The 22880-nt window shown below is 42.1% G+C and overlaps 1 protein-coding gene across 6 annotated transcripts in view; it reads right to left on the bottom strand.

Annotated features, from left to right (window-relative positions):
• LRRCC1 (leucine rich repeat and coiled-coil centrosomal protein 1) overlaps window positions 1-22880 on the bottom strand; it is a 148637-nt gene that overhangs the window by 111907 nt on the left and 13850 nt on the right. For 5 of the 6 annotated variants that reach the window (XM_033934342.1, XM_033934344.1, XM_033934343.1 and 2 more), the window contains 2 exons: window positions 21675-21847; window positions 11500-11715 (listed from right to left, as the gene is read on the bottom strand). In XM_033934342.1, the coding sequence (XP_033790233.1) occupies window positions 11500-11715; window positions 21675-21847 (389 nt within the window). The remainder of the gene's footprint in view (window positions 1-11499; window positions 11716-21674; window positions 21848-22880) is intronic. The other variant, XM_033934347.1, reaches the window with a different exon arrangement.

The following is a 22880-nucleotide window of genomic DNA, read 5'->3' on the forward strand; positions in this document are numbered from 1 at the left end:
AACAAAAAACAAAAACATTTTATTTATTCAAAAGACTATATTTCCTGAAGGTCAGTCACTTATCCTTGTAAAAAATATTGCAGACATTCCCTCACAGTTGATCGGTGGGAAGGTATAATTGTAAGGGATGGGACTTCTTGTAATTCTATTAACGAGGAATGGAGACAGTCAGAAGTTCAATCTGTTGTGAGATACCTATTCTCCCTTTCTCCATTGGAAAATTCCTTTTTATCTTGTTTCTGGTTGTCAGATTTTAGTGGTAATTATTGAAATGTAAGCTATACTAATATCATATGATGAGCAGGGTAAGGGAGATGGGAGAACAGAAAAAGATTTGAGGTTGAATATCAAACACAAGAAAATGAGCTTTTGTATGGTTTGTAGTACAATTTATTTTATTTTTAAATAAAACAAAATGATGCACCACATTTGGAATAGGGGGGTAGGGAGAAGAAAATGGGGAAAAACTTTTTGATGACTTGTTACTTGTTGAAAGTAAATGTTTCATGCATGTGTTATTGGAAATTTGTTGAGTTTGGTTTTGTAGTATTCTGTCATCAATTAAAACAATTAAAAAACTTAAAAATCTTGCAGACATATTCTGAAATATCTACATTCTCTTGAAAGATGATGCAGCAAAGCCCACATGCAGAACATTTCCATAATCTAATAGTCCAGTGGTACCCAGCCCTGATCCTGGAATCATACCAGACAGTTAGGATATCCACAATGAATATTCATGAAAGATCTTCATTCAGTGGAGGCAACACACACAAATCTCTCTCATATTCCTTGTGGCCATCCTGAGAACTGGCTGGCTGGGATTCCTCCAGGACCAGGTTTGGGAAATCACTGAAATAGTCTAATTTTTTATTTTTAGTATTTATATAACTAGGGTTTGTACCAAAATACATATCACACCTTATAGCATACACTTTGAAATAGCCTAGGTTCCCCATGTAGTCCAAATAAGCACTAAAAATCCTAATACAACCCTTAATTGGAATAGGGATGTCAAGAATCATTGGGTTAAAAAAAATAAAAATAAAAAAAATTAGTCCAGCATCCCTAAAACCCCAAAATTCAGGTTTTTGCAGATTAAGGACCAACCCACTATGTTGTAACTAGATTGAGATTTGCAATGCTTACTTAAATCAAGCAATATCTCGATCCAGACCAGTACTAACTGTCATCAAAAACAGTATACATATCAACCACATATGTAAAAGAATGAATAATTTCTCCAAAAGATTACATATAGATGTAAAACAGCAAGACAGCTTAAAGAATTTGCAAGCTTGCTAAAATATACTGTATATGTTATATCTCTTAATAGAAATATTTAAACCAATTCTAGTTCAAAGTCCTACTTTGGGATCATAATTTCTGAAAGTAGCAAGAATAGAAACATTGAAGAATTGAGGGCAGTATCCAGCTCTCTCAACCTTTTGGCTGATATACTCAGAACAAGGCTGGTTGGGGCTACAGATATAAATGATACTTAGAACAACTCAAGTAATGGCAGCTAGCCTAGATTTCCAGCATATATCCGAGTTGGAAAAAAGAAGCTTTGATGCTTCTCTAGAGCTGGAAGTGGTACCGGAGGACTGGAGAATAGTGGATTTGGTCCCTCTCTACTAAAGTAGAAGTAAGGAAGAAGGGAACTACAGGCCATTTAAGTCTGATTTCTGTGGTAAATTAATAGAAATGCTTTTAAAACAGAGAATAGTGAAGTTTCTGGAATCAAATGGATTACAGGATTGGAGGCAATATGGTTTCATTAGAGGCAGGTCTTGTCAGACAAACTGATCAATTTTTTTGACTGGGTGACCTGAGAGTTGGATAGAGGAAGAGCGCTAGATGTGGTGCATTTAGATTTTAGCAAAGCCTTTGACAGTATTCCACGGGTGTCTAATAAATAAACTGAGTGCCCTCGGTATGGGCCCCAAAGTGATAGACTGGGTTAGGAACTGACTGAGTGGAAGACAACAAAAGGTAGGAAAGGGATGTTATCGCTCTGAGTTCCAACAGATTGATGTGACACTGATGAACCGTACTGGTCCAGTGGCTTTGAGTACGGAGACCATCGAGATGAGCCCCCCAAGCGTAGGTCGAGGAATCTGTTGTGAGGACCTTCTGATGAGGGGGCATTTGAAACAGCAAGCCTCTAGAGAGATTGGAAGAGAGCATCCACCAGCTGAGAGACTATCTCAACATAGGAGTGACTGTAATGTGTTGAGAGAGTGGGTCGAAAGCCTTCGTCCACTGAGATGTCAGGGTCCACTGAGGAATTCTGGCAAAAAGAGTCACGTGTACTGTGGAGGCCATGTGACCTAGTAGTACCATCATGTGTCTCGCTGAGATTGAAGAGCGGGAAAACACTGCATGACAGAGTTGAAGAAGAGCCTCCAGACATTGTTGCGGAAGGAATGCTCTGAGTTGGATAGTGTCCAGAACAGCTCCGATGAACTGTAGATTCTGAGAGGGCTGAAGTTGGGATTTGGGAAAGTTGATTTCGAACCCCAAGCTTTGTAGGAACCACGTAGTCCGTTGGGTCGCTACAATAACCCCTAAAATTAATAAATTATGCCCTATTGGAAACCATAGGAGGGACCTATCTAGACACTACCAGGTCTACCCACTGCACTCATACAAAGACCCACTCATTCACTTAACACACAAAAACAAGGAGAAAAGTGGAGAAAAGGCCTCAGTTCATCTTCATATGGCAAAAAACTCCACTAATAAACAACCATTAAGCAAAGTCCAAAATGTATCGGTTCACTCAGCAGTGAGAAACACTATAGTAGCCCTCGTAGGAACCACCTCAAAAAAATTCTAGCACGCCAAATTACAAAACTTCAAAAAATTTGAGTAAAGCAAGCAGCACATATACGAGTCTCAAACACAGTCAATGGTAAGCAGGAATAAACAAACACTTAGCTGCAGACGGTGTCTAGGTTGTCTTCCATGCATCCAAAAAGTGCAAGCCTGCCTGGCCCCACATCCACTCTTTCCCGACGGGGAAACCTCCGTTTCGCCGAGTTGCGTCTGGGGAATGATTCTAGCCTACTCCACCAGCAACTGTAGAGGCTCTCCAAGTGCTCCAACTGCTTACATCCACACATATAGAAGCTGAGGCGTGGGATTCTCCAGCAACCAGTGTCTTCAAAATGGAGTACAGACTCCTCCCCCTTCCAGTCAGACCAATCCCCAGCCAGCTTCAACCAAAGAACGCTGCCCACTCAATTTGGGAATTCAGCCCAGCTGGATGGACGGTTTGTAGATTGTAGATCCATCTTTGTTCCCTCTGACATAGCTGACGTCTCCAGTCACCACGTCTCATGGAACAGGGGAGATGATCAATCGCCACACACCGCAGTGAACTAAAAGCATGTTGGGCTTCAAGGCAGTGCACCACCAGGGGTTCTTCCACTCTCTTAGTATGTATACATGACTTGTGCTCCTTTTTGCTTATGGAAGGAACAGGAATTTATGTGACATCTTGAGCCCTAATAGGTTACCTGCAGTGGACAAGGAGAGTGTTCAGAATGGTGAACGGGGACACCACAGTTATGGTGGATGCTCTGTGTGCTCTCTGATGTTAAATATCACTGAATTTGTGCATCCAGTTTCAGGACAAAGGTTTAGACTGAAGAGCAACACTTCCTGCATTACAGAGGGGGTTATTTACATCATCATATGCCCCTGTCCTTTGTTATATGTGGGACAGACCTCACGGAAATTGAGGGTCAGATTACTGGAGCACATCATAAGATGACTGGAGAAGATGCAATCTGAGTGACAGAGTAGCAGTGACTTGGTTATGTTAATCCAGGTTATGTTAATCCAGGTTATGTTAATCCAGGTTCTTCAGAAAACCTGGAAGAAGATCAATAAGGAATTTGATATAGACGGCGTCCAAACTTGTCCAGAGTCTTACCCTCCCTTCCAGAAGGAACTATAGCATAGACCTTAGAAGGATGGGTTCTTGTCAAAAGGGACTCCAGAAGGAGGGATTGGTGAAATAATTGTGAATTCACAAACCCTTTGCAATGCAGAGATCTATACCTCGAGACCAATTTGCCTAGGACAGCAGATACAGCATAAGGAGTTTCCAGATAACGTTTGAAAGCTTGAGAAAAAAGCTTGTTAAGAGGAAGCTTAAGTGACACTGCATGAGGCTGAGGTAGATGCATGACCTCAAAATACTCCTTAGAGTACTTAAAATCAGATTATCAGCCATCTGATGAAGGAAGGAGGAGAAAGACAGCTGATTCGCCAAGGCCTTGCCTCGAGAAGGGCTCGATGACCTCAAGGTGGCTCGAGTGGAGAATGAAGGTGAAGCCTCTCTGGAGAAGTGACAATCCAAAGAATACGGAGAATTGAAGGAGGCAATGAAAGCAGCTGATTCCTCAGGGCCCAGAAGCGGAGACCTGGAGCGAGGAGTTGGGGGCCTCAAAGAACTGGAAGGTCGTGAATGAGGCCCAGACGAAGAAGGCTGCTCTTTAGAAGATCTGCGCTTCAATGGATGTCTCGATGAAGGCCTCGATCGGCAACGAGAGTGGTGCCTGGAAGCAGGTCTCGAGGATTGAGGAAACGTCGCCCTATGTATGGAAAACAGGTAACGCTGCTGAAGAATGGATAGGGCTTGAAGCTGTAGATTGAAACTCAGTGGTTTGGATTGAGAAATCTCGAAGCACTCCCAAAGACTCTGCTCCTTGTATGGAGTGTGCGGATTCCTGTCGAGACACTCGCAAAGAATCTACTCCTTGCATAGAGTGTGAAGGTTCCAATCAAGACACTCGCAAAGAATCTACTCCTTGCAGAGAGTGTGAAGGTTACAATCGAGACACTCGCAAAGAATTTACTCCTTGCATCGAGTGTGTAGATGCCAGACTAGACACTCACAAAGACTCTGCTCCTTGCATAGAGTGTGAAGCTTCAGCTCGAGTCACAAGCAGGGACTCGACCTCACAGGAGACTGCTGATTGCCTAGGCTGGATTACAGGAGGTACTGTCGAGGCAGAACCATATTTGCTCAGTAACTGAACAAATTGTTGCCCCAACATGGTCTGGAGAGAAGCCTGCAAAGGTGGATCTGTGTCTGAAACTGGACCACTTGTTGAGGCTAAAGGCTCCAAGGTGACAGTGGAGAGGAGGACCACCGCAGGAACCTTCTACTTAGGTACAGTGTTCTCCCTAGGGCCTTTCGCTGGGCGGTCCGCCCGGGTAATTTAGATGACCGCCCAGCTAAATTCTGCTGCCTCCGCTGCTGCTCAACATTAAAAAAAAAAAGCCGGCTTGAAGATTTCACCTTAGCCCGTAGCGAACTTATGCTCCGGGGATTTAATGTGTGTGTGCCGGCTTCCCTTCTCTTCCCTCCGAAACCGGAAGTTATGTCCGGGGGGGGGGGGGGAGGGAAGAGAAGGGAAGCCGGCACGCACATGTTAGATCCCCGAAGCATAAATTCGCTACGGGATAAGGCGGGAGACAGGTCAGTGAAGTTTTCCATTTGCTCTTCTTGCTGCCGGGTCCTGCCTACTTTCAGTTTCTGCGAAGGCAGGACCCGGCAGCATTTCCCCCAATCGATTGTGATCTTGGGCCGATCAGCCTTCTTCTCCGACAGCAGAATTGACATCGGGGAGAGGAATGCTGGTCGGCCCAAAGTAGGGAGAGGTTGGTGGGGGCGGCGGCCAGCGGCTTTGGGGCCTGTTCCCCGATGGCAGTAACATTGGCAGTGGCTTGGGGGAGGGCAAGGAAAAAGAAAGTAAGAGGGCAGGAAGAGAAACAGAAAAAAAGAAAGGGGGCATGAAGAGAGAAAGAAAGAAAGGGCAGGAAGAGAGGAAGAAAAAGTTGGGGGGAGGGGAATGAGGTCAGGAGGAGAGGAAGCATACAGGCTGAAAGAAGGGAAGAAAGATTGGATGCACAGTCAGAAGAAGAAAGTGCAACCAGAGACTCATGAAATCACCAGACAATAAGGTAGGAAAAATGAGTTTATTTTAAATTTACTGATCAAAATGTGTCTGAATTTATATCTGCTGTCTATATTTTACACTATGGTCCTCTTTTACTAAACCGCAATACCGTTTTTTAGCGCAGGGAGCCTATGAGCGTCAAGAGCAACGCTGGGCATTCAGCGCAGCAAACTGCTATCGTGGTTTAGTAAAAAGGGAGGGGGTATATTTGTCTATTTTTGTATGGCTGTTAGTGAGGTGACAGTGCATAGAGTCATCTGCTTTGACCTCTTTGAGAAAACCCCGGAATAGGAAGGATTATTAACATTTTCTCTGCGTACAGTGTGCTTTGTGGTTTTTTAAAAAAAATTTTATTGTTAGTAGATCATTTTGACTTGGTCATTTTAAAAGTAGCTCGCAAGCCCAAAAAATAGCCAATGGTAGACTTCAGAGGGTGGTGGTTAAAGGTACCCTCTCTAAAACGTCAGAAGTGACAAGTGGAGTACCGCTCCTTTTCAACTTATTCATAGGGGACCTGACTCAGGGGCTTTAACACTATTCGCTGACGACGCCAAACTATTTAACATAGTGAGCGGCTCCGATTTACACGATAGTATGACGCAGGACCTGTTTTTGTTGGAACGTTGGTCATCTACCTGACAGCTGGGCTTCAACGCCAAGAAATGCAAGGTATCCATATTCAAGTTTCATCACGGTGCTCTGGTTTTGGCTCCAGTATTTGTCACTTCCGTTCACCAGGTCTGGCTATCCGTTACCGTCTCATATTTTAAAGACTCACTCGTTATAATTAGCGGTGATTCACACGTCTCTTCGTAATGGACATGTCCGATTTTAGCATTTGGATCTTAGTACTATGGTTTTGGACTTTTCTGGTTTCCTTTCTATAGTATGCTTTTCGTCTGGAGTCTTTTGAGTTTAGAATTACATTTTATGACGTATTTTTGTGGTTATAATTGTATGACATGTCTAAATTGGTCAATTTATCCATTCTTTCTATTATTTTTTGGCCCCTCATACAGTGGCAGACCGCCCCGGGTGCCAGCCCTAGGGGAGTACACAGCCGGCTGGATCCAGAACCTTCCAAGCTGCTCTAAATGGCACCTGTACCTCAGCATGGCTGCCGTACTTATTCTGAAGCAGAGTCAGCAGCCGCACTGAGGTGCAGGAAGGTCCCACGATGACTGCATTTGCCGCCTCTGCCTCCGGAATTGCGGAACCTTGCTGCAATTCCCTGTGTCTGCCGGCCCACCCCCTCCAACGTCACTTACATCTTGCAGAGGCAGAGGCAACAGAAGCAGTCATCATGGGACCTTGCTGGTTTGGAGGGAGAGAGGAGTATAGAAGGGAAGTGGAGGGAGAAAAAGGAGGTCAGGGTGGTAAGGAAGGGTGGTGGAGGGAGAGAAAGGGGGCAGATGCTGATGGAATTGGTATGCAGGGAAAGGAGAGAGAGACATAAGGGGGAAGGATACTGGATGGAATTGGGTTGGAGGGAAAGAATGGGGGCTGATGCTGATGGAAGTGGGGGGAAGGGAGAGGAGAGAGTGAAATGCCAGACCATGGGGGTGTGGGAGAGGGAAGGGAAGAAGAGGAGAAAGATGCCAGACCATTGAAGGAGGGAAGGGAAGAAGATGGATGCCAGAATAATAGGGGTGTAGGGAGAGATGGAAGGGGAATACAAGGAGAAAAGATGCCATATAGAAGGGGCAGAGAGAGGGTAGACAGTGGATGAAAGGAAGAGAGTGTCAAGACTATGAGGAAAGCAGAAACCAGAGAAGACAATGTAGAAAAAAATTATATTTATTTAATTTTTTGCTTTAGGGGAGATGCATCGCTGTTTCTGTGGTGTTGCATTGTATACAGAATCCAGCTTCTTGGTAGTTCAATTTAACCTTTGTCTACGTTTTTCCATTTTATCTCCCCTTTTACAAAACTGTAGAGCGTTTTTTTTAGCACTGGCCATGGTGGTAATTGCTCAGAATTCTATGAGAGTCTGAACTGTTACCACCATAGCTAAAAACCACATTACAGTTTTGTAAAAGGGAGAGTGGTTAGTTTGTGATTACATATTCCATACTAGGCGAAGGTGTGTTCGAAAGACATGGTTTTCAGTTAGGATTGACTGTGTAGGATTGATCTGTACTAGTATGGCTTGTTTAGTTTTACAATGGGTGTATTGATGTACTGCTCACTGCAATATGTAAGATGCTGCCTTTTCCTAGGCACACTCTTGTGTGATGTGTGGATTGTTACTAAAAATCATGTTTTTCATACAGATGTGGGGGGTATCATAAAATGATGGGCCTCGGGTGTCACATATGCTAGTTATGCCATTGCCTTCATAGTTTATATCTAATCCACAAGCCTGCTTTTAGGACCTACAGGGTATGTATCCCTCTGATTCATGACAATTTCACTTCTCATGTTATCTTATCCATTCTTTTTATTATACAACTGCCCAGATAAGCATCATTCTTTGATGTGATTGGACCTTGAAAATTAGGGCATCAGTGTTCTCCCCAGAAATTTTTTCCAGCCATGAAAAACATTTGCTGCATTTAGTGTGCCACAAAAAACATTTGCTCCGTTTAGTGTGCTGGAGTTAAAAAAGTTTGAGAGATGCTGCTCTATACCATTTGAAAGAGGGCAAATATCTAATTATTCTAGAATTGGATATTTCTTAAATTTAATATATATATTATGGAACAAGTGTCAAACCTTAAGAAAGGCAGTCATATTGAGCATTGGAAAATAACTAATAATAATTAACTAATACAAATAGTACACATTTAGGGCTCCTTTTACTAAGCTGCGATAGCGGTTTTACCGCGCGCTTAGCTCGCGTAGAATTGCCGCACATGCTAGACGGTTAGTTCTAGCCGTGTAGTGTGGCAATTCTGCACGCACTAAAAACGCTATTGCAGCTTAGTAAAAGGAGCCCTTAATTTTCCCCACCACCAAATTTCCCCGTCCTGCCCCACCCGGCTACTTTTTTCATGCCACCCGGCTGGAAAAAATTTCTGGGGAGAACACTGAGGTATCTGACCTGAGGGGAGCTCAGGGGAAGATAAAGCAGATGTACTCGAGGCTAAAGACGATCCAAACGAGGACGGTCTGATGAGGCTCGAGGTCGCAGTAGTGGAAGCAGGAGGACACTGGAAGACGGGACCAAGATAGCACTCGAGGTCGAGGGTGTCACAGAAGAGTTCAAGCTGAAGAATGTTTCCACTAAAAAATCAACGATATTGAAGGGCTCGAGTTTGAAGAGTAGCACAGCGCTCGCATGACTTTGGATGATGGGCAGGCCCAAGGCACTGGAGGCACCAGCGGAGTGGGTCCATGAGAGAAATCGGACGCTGGCAGTGGCTACACTTGTGGAAGCCCGTGATTGGCCGGGACATAGGAGGGAAGATAGCCACTGTGAAGTTGAAGTCCTAAGGCTGCGGCCCCGCGGCCTGGAACACCAGTCAGTAACTGAAGAAAAAAATTAAAATAAGTCTTCTTTTTTTTTTAAAGAAAATAAAGTAACACAGCGATTCACGACTAAAAAGAACACAAACCGCGGTGAGAGAAAGCACGAAGCGAACGAAGTTCAACGCAGAGTGTCAAAGTACAGACTTCTCGGCTCCGCAGAAAACTGAGAACTGAGGAGACTCGCCCTGTGCTGGGCGGGAAGGCACTCGCGCATGCGCGGTGCGGCTGACTCGAAACTTCTAAAGTTTTCTACAAGCAAGTATGCTTGCGAGGCTGTCCGCATCGGGGCTCCGTGGATGATGTCACCCATATGTGAGAATAGGCTGCCTGCTTGTTCTGGGATAATGGAGCATATGTCTACTAGAAAGAAGATTATTGAGGTAAGAACCTAGGCCCGGATACACTAACGATCACCACCAAACTAGTTGAACTGATTTAGCGGCGGATGTAATTTAAAAAATGATGTCCACAATAGCTCCCTGCGGGCTTTTCTTTGCGTTCGTTGAAGTTACCTACTCTGCCATGCAAACAAACACATTAGTATTAAAATGAGGTGGATAGATGCCCTAACATTGCATAATCTAGCGACTACACACGACCTGAAATTACTGGCAGGTTTACCATAATCAGCCACAACACCCCCCTCCCCACCACCACCACCACAAAAAAAAAATAGAGGCCCACGCTCTGTCCCCCTCCCCCCCCCGGCAAAGATCTTGGTCACCCAGACATCTCCCCCAGCATGAAGATCGCAGTCACCCCTCCCCCCACCCTCATACACAAAGATCCCAGCCACTCGAACCACATACACACTCCCCCTCACACACACACACACACACACACACACACAAAGATCATCAGTAGGAGAGATGCCCACTCCCTCTTGCCTCGGCCACCCGGACCCCTGGTTCCTCCCACACCCCTGCCCCACACCTTATAGGAAGAAAACAGCAGGAGGAATGCCCAGTTCCTTCTGTTGGCAGGACTGTCCCCCCTTTCCAGGTGAATTCTGAGATGCACTGGGCATTTGAACCAATCAAGGCCTTAGGCCCCTCCCCATGTATCCCAGGATGCACCAGGAAGGGGAAGGCCCACCATTTTGAAGAAGTGGGCCTGCCAGGAGTAGGGACTAGGCATCCCTCCTGCTGTTTTCTTCCTATAAGGTATGGTGCAGGTTAGGGGGCATGGGTGGCGCTGGAGAGGTCATGTGGCCAAGGTAGGAGGGAGTGGGCATCCCTCCTGTCGATTTTTTATTTTTTTTTTTAAGTATGGGGCTGAGAGGGGTATTGGTTCCAAGGGGGGCCACCTGGCAGCAGGAGGGAGTAGGCATCCCTTCTGCTGCTCTGTAATTTTGAAGGTGGGGGGTCTGGGTGGCTGAGGCATGAGGAAGTGGGCTTTCCTCCTGCCAATTTTTTTTTTCTTTTAAGTTCAGGGCTGTTGTCGGGAGGGGGGCAGTCATTGTGGGGGGCGGCATGACTTTTTAAAATGAGGGAGATACCTTACGTATGTAACACATGTACAATATCTGTGCCCATTTAAAAAAAAAGTCTTCCTGCCTCAAACAGCTGAACGGCAGGAGGCTACTTCAGGGTTTCCCCTAAAATAAAAGAATTGTGGAAAGTTGATATCCAAGATGGCTTTATTAAAACAAATAAATAAATCCACATAAAAATATCTAGGAATTGGTTACTGGACAAAAAACAGAGGGTTGGGTTAAATGGCCTTTTTTTTTTTCAATGGAGGAGGGTGATTGGTGGAGTGCTACAGGGATCTGTACTGGGACCAGTGCTATTTAATGTTTCTAAACGATCTGGAAATTGGAATGACAAGTGAGGTGATGAAATCTGCAGATGTACAACATCAAAAGAGAAAAATGTATTATATGTGTTTTGAAACTACGCATATGTTTTTCCTAAGAACATCTTCAAAATAGATGTGATCTAGTGATTCTGACTTGACATGAGCTTAGATCAGTCACATCTAAATCCAGCATGAAGCCAAATAATTTCAAATAATTATATTTTTATAAACGTGAGAAAAAAGTGATTACCTTGTATAGTAGCTGGGCAATCTGATCCTCTAATTTTCTGATCCTCATTTCCCGGTACAAGTTGTTAGCATCATCATGGTTAATGCTTTCTGGCTCTGAAGAAGAAACTGGGTCTATGCTAGAACTGCTTTGCGCTGTTATAATTGTACGCTGACGATACTGTGACAACACTTTGTCGATGTGAGGTGTAACCAATGGTAAAAGAGCAGAATTCAACTGCAACAAGCACAACTCATATGTCATATTCAAAACAATGAAAACAAGGCAGGTAATTCAGCTGGATGTTAAAGTAAAAAAATAAAGATTCCTCTACTTACATGTACTTATTATTATTATTAAGCTAATTAAATAGAGGTCTGGCTATGATGATCCTTGGCACAATCTCATGCAAAATAAGCCTTGTAAAGCAGGAATATTCAAATAGGTAAGTTCACATACTGAGGATTTTCGCCGTCTGGCGTGAACAGCGCAGAATAAATAGCAGGGCGTGAAAGACCTTTCTAAGTCTGGACAGAGTGGGTTTTAAGCGAACATAATAAATCCATATCAGGATAATTAACAAACAATCAGGAAATTATATATAGAGAAGGGCATAATATTATGCTATTTATAGGATTTTCGCCGTCTGGCGTGAACAGCGCAGAATAAATAGCAGGGCGTGAAAGACCTTTCTAAGTCTGGACAGAGTGGGTTTTAAGCGAACATAATAAATCCATATCAGGATAATTAACAAACAATCAGGAAATTATATATAGAGAAGGGCATAATATTATGCTATTTATATAAATATTGCTGGATAAGCAAAATTATCATTGGCTCTGCATATATAGAATATTTATGGAGGAGAGGTGAAGGTAAAAATTGTAAGTGTTCTTTCTTTGTCTAAGTTTGATGCCTAAAACCTTCATGGCTCTTAGACTGGCAGTGGTAAGGAACAGATATAGGATATCATATTCTTGAGCAAGGCAGTATATATCTAAAGATATGTACTATAAATGTATAGGAGAAATATGGATGCATGAGTTTGGGGCCCCACACAGTGTATATTTAAATCACTTCTTCAAAATAATAGTGCTCCACACTCTTATCACCAAAAACACAGATGGACTGCTGCTTAAGCCACACTTCTTACATAAAGTTGAATGAAAGAGATTTATAATTTTATGACCACATTATACAGTTTCAGTTTCGGTCTGGGCCACAGTAGAAAGCCCTTTACCTTCCAGGAAAAAACCCAATTGGGCCGGTTCAAAAAAGATATACTTATTTTCTTGATAGGAAATAAAACACTTACAAGGAAACCTTAACTGAAAACTTGCCCCTAAAGAAACCACTCTTGTACGGTATGTAAGAAATTCTTTCCTGCGAGATTGAGTCCATTTAGATACATCTGGAAATATATTCACCTTTTCACCTAAATAGGAGACCTGTTTCATTTTAAAGTATAATTTCAGTAACATTTCTTTATCTTGTAGAAACACAAGCATGACTACCAATGTAGCACGGCCTTGCACCTCTATCACAAATGATTCCAATAGTACAGAAACATCTAACTCAGTCTTTTCCCCTTGAATATCCTCTGCAATCTTTTTTAAATAATAAATTTTTTGTACAGGGGGTAAGTTAGAGTCTGGAACTTTCAGCACCGTTACCAAAAATTTTTTAAACAGTTCTAAAGGAGAAAAATATTTAGCAATAGGAAAATTTAAAAATCTCAAGTTTAAGTTCCTTTGTTGATTTTCCAAATTTTCAATTTTTCTCATTAATAACATTGTCAGATGTTTGTTTAACAAGCATAGTCTTCGTTTCATTTGTTGTTTTCTCCAATTTAGATATTTCTTCCTTCTGAAGTTGAGCAGAGGTCTCCAAATGGGTTATCTTGGCATATAAATTTAAAGTATTTATAATAAAGTTAGTACATACCGCATGTAGGTTTTCTATCGCGGTCCAAATCGAATCCAAAGTCACCGCTGCCGGTTTCACAAGTGGCTTGAGGGGGGAAAGATCAGCCTGTTGGAAAGTGGCTCCTTCTACGCGGGTCAACCCGCGAGTTCCCTCGCCCTCACCACCACTCGTTCTCAGCGGGAGAAAATTCCCCACCTGCATCGGCTCCAGAGCTTGAGTCGATGACAACGTGCTGACATCCGGGTTGACACGATGTATGTTCGAGCTTATTTTCCTTTTATTATATATTTAGTTTTTGATCCTTGATTCCCACAAGGAGGTTTATTAAGCTTTTTTCTCCCCCCCCCAAAAAAAAAAAAAGAGAGAGATTTATAATGGATCTCAAGCGCTCACTGTTGCACTGCCACTAGAACAAGTCCCGGCGTACAACATACATGTGAACTATCATCGGTCCTTTACACTCTTTATTCTTAACATCCTATTAAATTCTTTTTTATCTCATCTTCTTTTAATCTCTATATTTACTGAAATTATCATAATGATCACCTCACATTATTATTATAATAGTACTTAACTAAGTGATGACAGACCCCTTAATGTGCAGGCGAATCTAAAAAAGTTTGGAGATCCTGAACATGCTACTTAACATAGTACAACAAACTGTGTTAAATCCAATAAGATTGTTCCTGAAGAAGTTCTGTTATTCGTAACAGGGAGCGAAACGGAGATCTTCCGTCGTGACATGGAGATTATTATGTGGCATGGAGATTATGATGAGACATGGAGATATGATGAGGCAGTAAAACTTTGTTTAAGTTAAGTACCATTATAATAATAATTATGATAATTTAAGTAAATATAGAGATTAAAAGAAGATGACATAAAAAAGAATTTAATAGGATATTAAGAATAAAGAGTGTAAAGGACCGATGATAGTTCACATGTATCTTGTACACCGGGACTTGTTCTAGTGGCAGTGCAACAGTGAGCGCTTGAGATCCATTATAAATCTCTTTCATTCAACTTCATGTAAGAAGTGTGGCTTAAGCAGCAGTCCATGTGTGTATATTTAAACATGAAATTACAAATAAATAGCATAATATGTAGATTTGGGAAAATCCAGATACAACTCATTAACAGCAGAATACAACCTCATCCTAGGAGACCTAAACATACACCTTGAAGACCAAGCATCCAAACCAGCAGAAAACTGTCTATCATTTCTCAATGCCTTATTCTTCCAAATCCTAAACCCACAAACCACGCATGAAAAAGGACACCAACTTGACATTGCAGCCTTCATGACCCATCAAACACCTAATGGAACCTGGTCCCCATCCCTCTGGTCAGACCACTACATACACACATTCAACATCAACTGGACCAAGAACGAAACCATACCTAAACCCCAAAAAATAACTTACACCTCACGCAAACACATCGACCCCCCAAAAAAATTCTGGACAAAAATAGATGAAACAATCCAGGACTGTGACCCCAAGGACTTCATCTCACAGTGGAACAATCTGACTACCAACATCCTTGATGAACTAGCCCCACTACAAACCAAAACTAGAATCAGCAGAAGATCAGATCAATGGTTTGACAATGAACTACTCCTACTTAAAAGACAATGCAGACGACTAGAAAGAAAATGGAGAAAAACTAATCTAGATCACACGAAAACCGCCTGGAAAAAAACTAACAAACAATACAAATTCTACTAAAGGACAAGAGAAAAACACATTACACTAATCTAATGGGCACAGAAACCCAAGATACCAAAAAACTATTCCAAATATTAAAAGACCTAACAGACACCAAACCCTACATGACCACTAACAATACCCCACCCCCCTCATTCACACTCTTAGCAGAACAAAATTACAAATACCAGAGCCACCCTCAATTGTACCCCATCCCACCTAAACGAACTCACAATTCTTCCCACAGATAAAGAATCAACTGCAGCTGACAGAACATGGTCTCAATTCCCCAACATACAATGATCTGAATTCAATGAACTCTACAAAAAGTACAGCCACGCATCCTGTGACCTTAACCACTGCCCATCATATCTCCTTACAACCTCCAGCACAAAATTCCGTACTCTACTTCTGCAATGGATACAAACCATGCTCACTGACGGCCTTTTCCCAACTGACCTCAGCGAAATCATCATCACCCCAATCCAAAAAGATCCAAATGGACCAACAGACCAACCATCCAACTACAGACCCATTGCCTCAATACCTCTATATGTCAAACTGACAGAAGGACTAATAGCCAAACTTCACCAACTATCTAGATGACCATAATATACTTCACCCCACGCAATCTGGCTTCAGATCCAACTTCAGCACAGAGACATTACTAGGCTCCCTCATTGACACAGCCAGACAACACCTCAGCACAGGAAAAAAAATGCTTCTCATAAAACTAGACCTTACCGCAGCATTTGACCTGGTAGACCATAACATCCTATTGCAAATTTTGGATGCAATAGACATCTCAGATAAAGTATACTCTTGGTTTGAAGGCTTCCTAAAATCCAGAACATACAGAGTAAAATCAGATAAAGAAAAATCTGAACCTTGGTCCAACCCTTGCGGCATACCACAAGGATCCCCACTATCCCCTACTCTCTTCAACCTATACACTGTATCTCACAGAACATACCTAGATAATATAGGCATCACCACCTACAGTTATGCGGATGACATTACCATTCTCATACCTTTTGATCAACCAAAGACCGCCATGACAAACACACTACACCGAACACTAGAAACAGTAGCAACCTGGATGAAAGATCACAAACTGAAACTCAACACAGACAAAACTAAATTCATCCTCCTCGAAAACAAAGTCCCAACCATAACCAATATAGAAATTAACACAATCAACTATCCCATTCAAACTACCATAAAACTACTAGGAATGACTATAGACCGATGCTGCACCATGCAACCGCAAATAAATAAAATACAGAAATCCTTCGCAGTGATGAGAAACCTAAGACAAGTCAGGAAATTCTTCGAAAAAACTCAATTCCAGCTTATAGTACAATCCCTAATCCTAAATCTACTAGATTACTGCAACATCCTCTACCTCCCCTGCCCTGCTACAATGACTAAACAACTACAAGCAATCCAAAATACAGCTCTGAGCCTCATCTACTCATTGAGAAAACACGACCATATTACAGAAGCATACATCAACTCACATTGGCTACCAATCCAAGAAAGAATACTATTTAAATTCTACTGTATGTTATTTAAAGCCTTTAACGGAGACAGCCCAACCTACCTGAACAACCGCCTCATCCAAACCACCTCAATCAGACATAGAAAAACACACATCCCATTCACACACCCCTCGATCAAAGAAGTAAAACAGAAAAAACTATACGATGGCCTCCTGGCCACTCAAGCAGCTAAACTAGACAACCAAATCTCCAATCTACTGATAACGACACCAGACTACAAGACATTCAGAAAAGAAATAAAAACTATACTCTTCAAGAAATTCCTGAAACAGCCCTAACTTCAAGTTTACCGTCCTTCTGCCCTCCCTCTTCCCACCACACAGAAACTACATAACCTACTCTTTGCCTCTCTAGAAAGGACAAATGTTCTTTCATTGTAACCCTCCGTTTTTTATCTCTTTTGTAATCCGCCTTGAACCGCAAGGTAATGGCGGAATAGAAATCTCTAATGTAATGTAATGTAACTTGTAGAAATTGACCTATGACCTTTAAGTTAAAGCAAGGGATGGGTTACCATGGAAACTAGCTGTGGAATGTGAAAGAGCAGGAGTCTCCCTGCCCAGAGTATTGTAACTTTCTTTAATTTTATCATACTGAATTAGATTTTAGGAAGGATATAAGGGATATAAGAAATGTCTTTAGATTAAAGTATCTGACATCTCAGGTTATTTTTTACTCAAAAACAGCAAGACAAGGAGGGGCTTGCTTGGTGTGGGTTTTTTGTGTCTGTGTGAATCTGTCAGCTTTTCCAGCATGAGTAAAACTTAGGGTTTCTTTTACAAAGGCGCGCTAAGGCCATAACATGTGGAATAGTGCGCGCTAAAATGCCACGTGCGCTAGCCGCTACCGCCTCCTTTTGAGCAGGTGGTAGATTTTTGGCTAGCACGCACTATAGTGCGTGCTAATCCAGTGCATGTGGTAAAACCCGTAGCGCACCTTTGCAAAAGGAGCCCTTAGTCAGACAAGAGCCAATGATTCATTCTTTAAGGCTATAAGAAGGGTGCTGGTTAAAAGGATACATTCTTTGTTTAAGGGTACAATTATTGTTTACCTACAATAAATAAGTTTTGTATTGCTTTAGTAAAATTTAAACTTAAGTGGTGTTAAGGAGTTCTTTTAAAAATATATACATTATAATCTTATTTTATATAAATTGCTGTAAACAAATATATAATTGTGTAAAACTTTTCTTTAAGCTTGTTACCTATAAAAGCCAAAAGGAATTCCTTTGTTCAAATAAGTCCAACCTTTAACAGTGACATGTTAACTGACCATTGGAATATTCAAATGATGTATTATTGGTCATTGCGAGAGTACATAAACAGGCACCAGCTTTTGATCAGGGGGGAACCTCTCTTTCTGTCTTGGGAGAGACTGGACCCCCCCCACTCTCACACACAGAATGTTTTGCAGAGTTGGTAACGAATGTAATGCAATTTAATCGTAATTCTAATTGTAACCTCAAGTTTAATTGGATATAAATTGAATAAATATTATTTTGATTAAATTACATGTCTATGTATGAGTTACTAGCATGATATACCTTGTATGTTGGGACGTGATGTGAATCCGCGGACTCAACACACAGTGTTGAGTTAATGCTGGCAGGCTTATCTCTGAAGGACTCGGGGGAAAGATTATCAAAACTTAATAGTAAAATCCGACGGGCTGCTACTGAGGTCGCTATTGTAATGATTTTAAAAAGGCGAGTCATTCTCAAAAGACCCTACATGCAAATGAGGTTCATGGATGTTCACATAAGCTCACTAAATTTACATGAGATGAATCGCTGGTGGTAGCAAACACATGGGCAGAATACACCTGCATATTAAAAAAACAAATCAAAGACTGGCAGGAGAGATGCTCACTCTCTCCTACTTTGCTCACACAACCTCCGGACAACCCCCTCCCCCCCGCCCCCAGCAAAAGAGATACCCACTCCCTCCCGCCATGTCACACAATCCACCGACATTACTACCCCCACCTGCAGCAAGAAAGATGCCCACTACCTCCCGGCGCATCGCACAGTTCCCCAAACACTATTATCTTCCCCCACAGCAGGAGGGATGCCCACTACTTCCTCACCCTGCCCCTCTCTACCATATTGAAGAAGTCCGGCCAGAGAGACGCCTACCTGCTCCAGCTGGTAGGCCCACCTCTTACAAAATGGCAGGTCTGCCCCTTCCCAGTGTATCCTGGGATGTGCCAGTGAGGGGCCTATGGCTCTGATTGGCCCAGGCTCTTAAGGTCCTTCCTAGGTAGGCCGTTTGGATAATCCGCCTCTAAAATACATGCATGCTAAAACGTCTGGAACTGGTTTAATGAGCACATTAAAGGCACGTTTAGGAACTAAAGGCACGTTTAAGTTTTGAGAATCTGAGTGTCAGTGGAGAGATCTGTGTATCAGGGATCTCTATAAAGTGTGGATATGTACTGTATGTTTGTGTATATGGGGTGAGGGTATAGAGCAGGGATCTCAAAGTCCCTCCTTGAGGGCCGCAATCCAGTCAGGTTTTCAGGATTTCCCCAATGAATATGCATTGAAAGCAGTACATGCACATAGATCTCATGCATATTCATTGGGAAAATCCTGAAAACCCAAATGGATTGCGGCCCTCAAGGAGGAACTTTGAGACCTCTGGTATAGAGGGTGCATGATGTAGGTATGTGAACATATTAACAGCAGAAAAGTGTGGGGTTATATGTATGTACCAGTATGTGCATAATGGTCCGGTGAGTGAGAAGGGGGTACCTGGGTACATTTAATATGTAGATAAGAGACTATTAGCGTGTGCATGTGTCAGGGGTGTTCAGGGGCATATACTTCTACATCTCTTTCCCTCCCCTTTACTCTATTACATTCCATTCTCCTCCTCCTCACCAGTTGGGAGTGAAAACTTCTAGAAGCATAGCCTGACCAAGTCAGCAGGGATCTGAGGGCTGCTTCAGGTTAACAGGGAAATCAGTTTAACTAGAGTCCATATGCAAACCTTGAATTGCAGGTTCAATCAATATCAACGTCCACAGCATTCTGCCCTGAATGCACTGAATGGACTGAATGGACTTCTCCCATTCATGCGACAACTTAAGATGGAGAGTGATCGACAGTATTCAGTTAGGGTGGGAGGGAGGGGATACTGAATATTTACTCAATTAAAAGGAACAAAGGTGGATATTTGAGTTACAAACTGTGCACCCTAATGACCTCAATGTAAAAATTGAACAGAGGTCATTGTAACTACTCCTGGCCAACCCTTTGTTTTTGCCTCGTTGTTTATTCCTCCTGACCCTTTTTGGAGGTCACGACACAAGGTTTTAGTTTTGTTTTTAGCATTGGCTTAGACACCGGCACCATTCTTCAGCTTGTGAAAGACTAGTGAAGATGTATGTAGCATACTGAATGTGAGTGAATTCAGCAGTTCTTTTTCAGATATGTGTGGTTTGGGGAAAGTTTTGAATTTTTGTGAACATTTTGAAGTTTAGTAGATAATGTTACATCAAAACTAAGGGTCAGATTCTCAAAACTCATCGTGCCTGACAGTCGCTAAACCGCCCGATTCTCAGAACAGCTCACCGTAGTCTTTTATGAGTTTTCTAGCAATCTTCGACTTTGCCATGCAAATGTAGTACAACGAGGTCATTACTAGTAAAATGATAGTAAAATGGGCTCATTAATATTTAAATGAGCACTCCAGGTTATTCTCTATTGTCGTTGGGTGATTCTCCAAACTAAGCGTCGGCTTTTAACAACAAAAAATTACCGGCTGGTCCAAGGGTGCCAATACTGTGAAAAGCACATTTCAGGCACATGTATTTAGCTGTGGCTCATGATTAAAATTTTAAAAACTACACTAACATAAATTATAGTAGCAAAAGAATGGGGGGAAAAAAAAAAATCTCAAAAGCACACATCTCGAGTGCATGTTATTAAAGACGTGTCTTATATGCACTTAATGAAAGCCAACGACTGCACCTCCCTTCCCCTCCCCTCCATCCAATAACACTGGATCGCCTATGACTGACACAACTACTTAATGTTTGCTGGTAGTTCTCCAACCCCTCCTATCCACCCATGCCATTCATGGACGCGCATTTGCACATTTACGCCTCTTTCTATGGACTACTCTGCACATGCGCTGATCACTATCACCAGTGACTGATCTCATGTAAATTTGGTGACCCTCTGCAAACCTCATTTTCATGCATGGTTCTTTGAGAATCACTCATCTTTTTTGAATCGTTAGATTTACGGCCGCTATAGCAACCAGTCAGATTTTACCAGCGATATTAGAGAATCCAGTCCCAAAGGATATTTTTGTATATTTATAGTAGACCACTTCTGTGATGCAGGAACTGAAACACTGGCCGTGTCAGCAGTGGGTCGAAACAATATAATCTATAAGTTAAGTACTTTATAAAAAATAAAAGATTTTAATGGTTAAGATAAGCGGAAATGTTATAAAGAAAAAATTGAAAAAGTTAAAAATTTGGAGACTGATGATGACAAGGATGGCAAAAGGATTTTTGATATACTCATCTATATAGTCCATGACAGAGGGCCTCCTTATAGTAGAAACTGCTGGTTTATGACAAAAGTTTTCTAGTATTATTTGTCAGGTTACAAGGAAGCAGGTCTTCAGCTACGGCTGCAAGCTCGTTCACATTTTCAGGTGGGGGGGTATGTTCTCCCAACCACTCAGATGCTCCTGCTACCACCACTATCCTGAAATTTCTAATGTTACTGACTCTATTGCTTCCTGTTTCCTCCTCACTCTCTCTTCTTAGCCTTGATTTTGTCTGAACATACACAAACAAAACCAATGTGTATAGACTGATAGATAAGCAGATGGCCACACATGGATGGACTCTGACAAGAGTTACAACAGGCCTAAAAATGAACAAATGAAGTATAGATTTCAGAAAGAGGCATTTTAAAAACAGGGAGTACAGCCACAATGGAAGTGTGTATCCTTTATTTACAGAAGTATAAAACTATACATACCTTTCCTTCATCCATCACATTTTTTCCAGGGTCCAAAGACTCCAAATGTTGCAAAAAAATTTCTAGAGATAAGTCTGAATTTTCTTCAGGTACACTTTCAGGTTGACCGAATATACTCATCTCATCTAGCACCATTAGCTGGGGTATAGCATGAAGAACAGTTTCTCTATAATCTTAAAAAACAAATATAGTATTCACATGTTTGTTCTTTGTTTTTATTCATCAACATTTTGCAAATTTTCAACCATGGCAAAATGGATGATGGCAATGGGGCTTTGGTTGGATAAGCTAACAATGACACACTGCGGCCTGCTCAAAACATACTGGTAGACAGATCTTCACTCAGTCAAACACATATGATCACACTTCATTTCAGAAAAACAGCTGCAAAACCAGGAGTTCAAATGCTTCATTTTAGAACTCTGTGAGGGAGTCCACAGGACTACTCCCCCTGCTGGATACTCCCTCACTGTTAAAGCTACTTTAATATAAGTAGCTCCTTCTTAGGGGGGAAAGTGACTTGAGAAGGAGGAGTCAGGAAGGCAGGAACCAGGAAGTATAAGAGGCAGAGCCAGAGCTAGGTTTAGGAAGCCCAGAGGAGAGAAAGTTAGAGGCGATTCCTGTGTGCGCCTTGAGTACAATGACTAGACACTCTTGCTTCAACCTTTCCTTTGCTGAATACCTGTGAGAGTCTCATCCGATATCGGGCTGAAGCCAGATCTTGTTACCTGTCTCAAGAAAGACTTCTATAGACTGTGTTTGAGGCATGGCAGTCACAAGTCATAAGCTACCTCAGGGCAAAACTGTTCTTTATATATCTATCCCTGTGAAGTAACAGGGTGCAGGGTTTTCTTTTAAGGGAAGATTAGGTTCTTACTTCGATAATCTTCTTTCTAGTAGAAGGGTACAGTAGTCTTGACAAGTGGATTTCTTCCCTTCACTCACAAAGATTGCAGAAAGCATCATCTACATTTTTCAACTCTGCCTCCTTGTGTCACTGGGTAGTGCCTCAGTTCCTTAGTATGTACCAAAGAAATGGACAAAGAGAAACAACAAGGAAGGTAAGGGGAACTTCCTGACCATTCATGTCTTTTCTGCTCTGCAACAATATTAATCAATTAGACCAATGGACACATAGCATAAACAAGTTATGCAATTCCTATAGCCTCTCCCACAGATTTCGCTATACAGGCAGTCCCCCGTTTA

Source organism: Geotrypetes seraphini, chromosome 2 (assembly GCF_902459505.1).
Source record: "Geotrypetes seraphini chromosome 2, aGeoSer1.1, whole genome shotgun sequence".
In the NCBI taxonomy this organism is placed as follows: domain Eukaryota; kingdom Metazoa; phylum Chordata; class Amphibia; order Gymnophiona; family Dermophiidae; genus Geotrypetes; species Geotrypetes seraphini.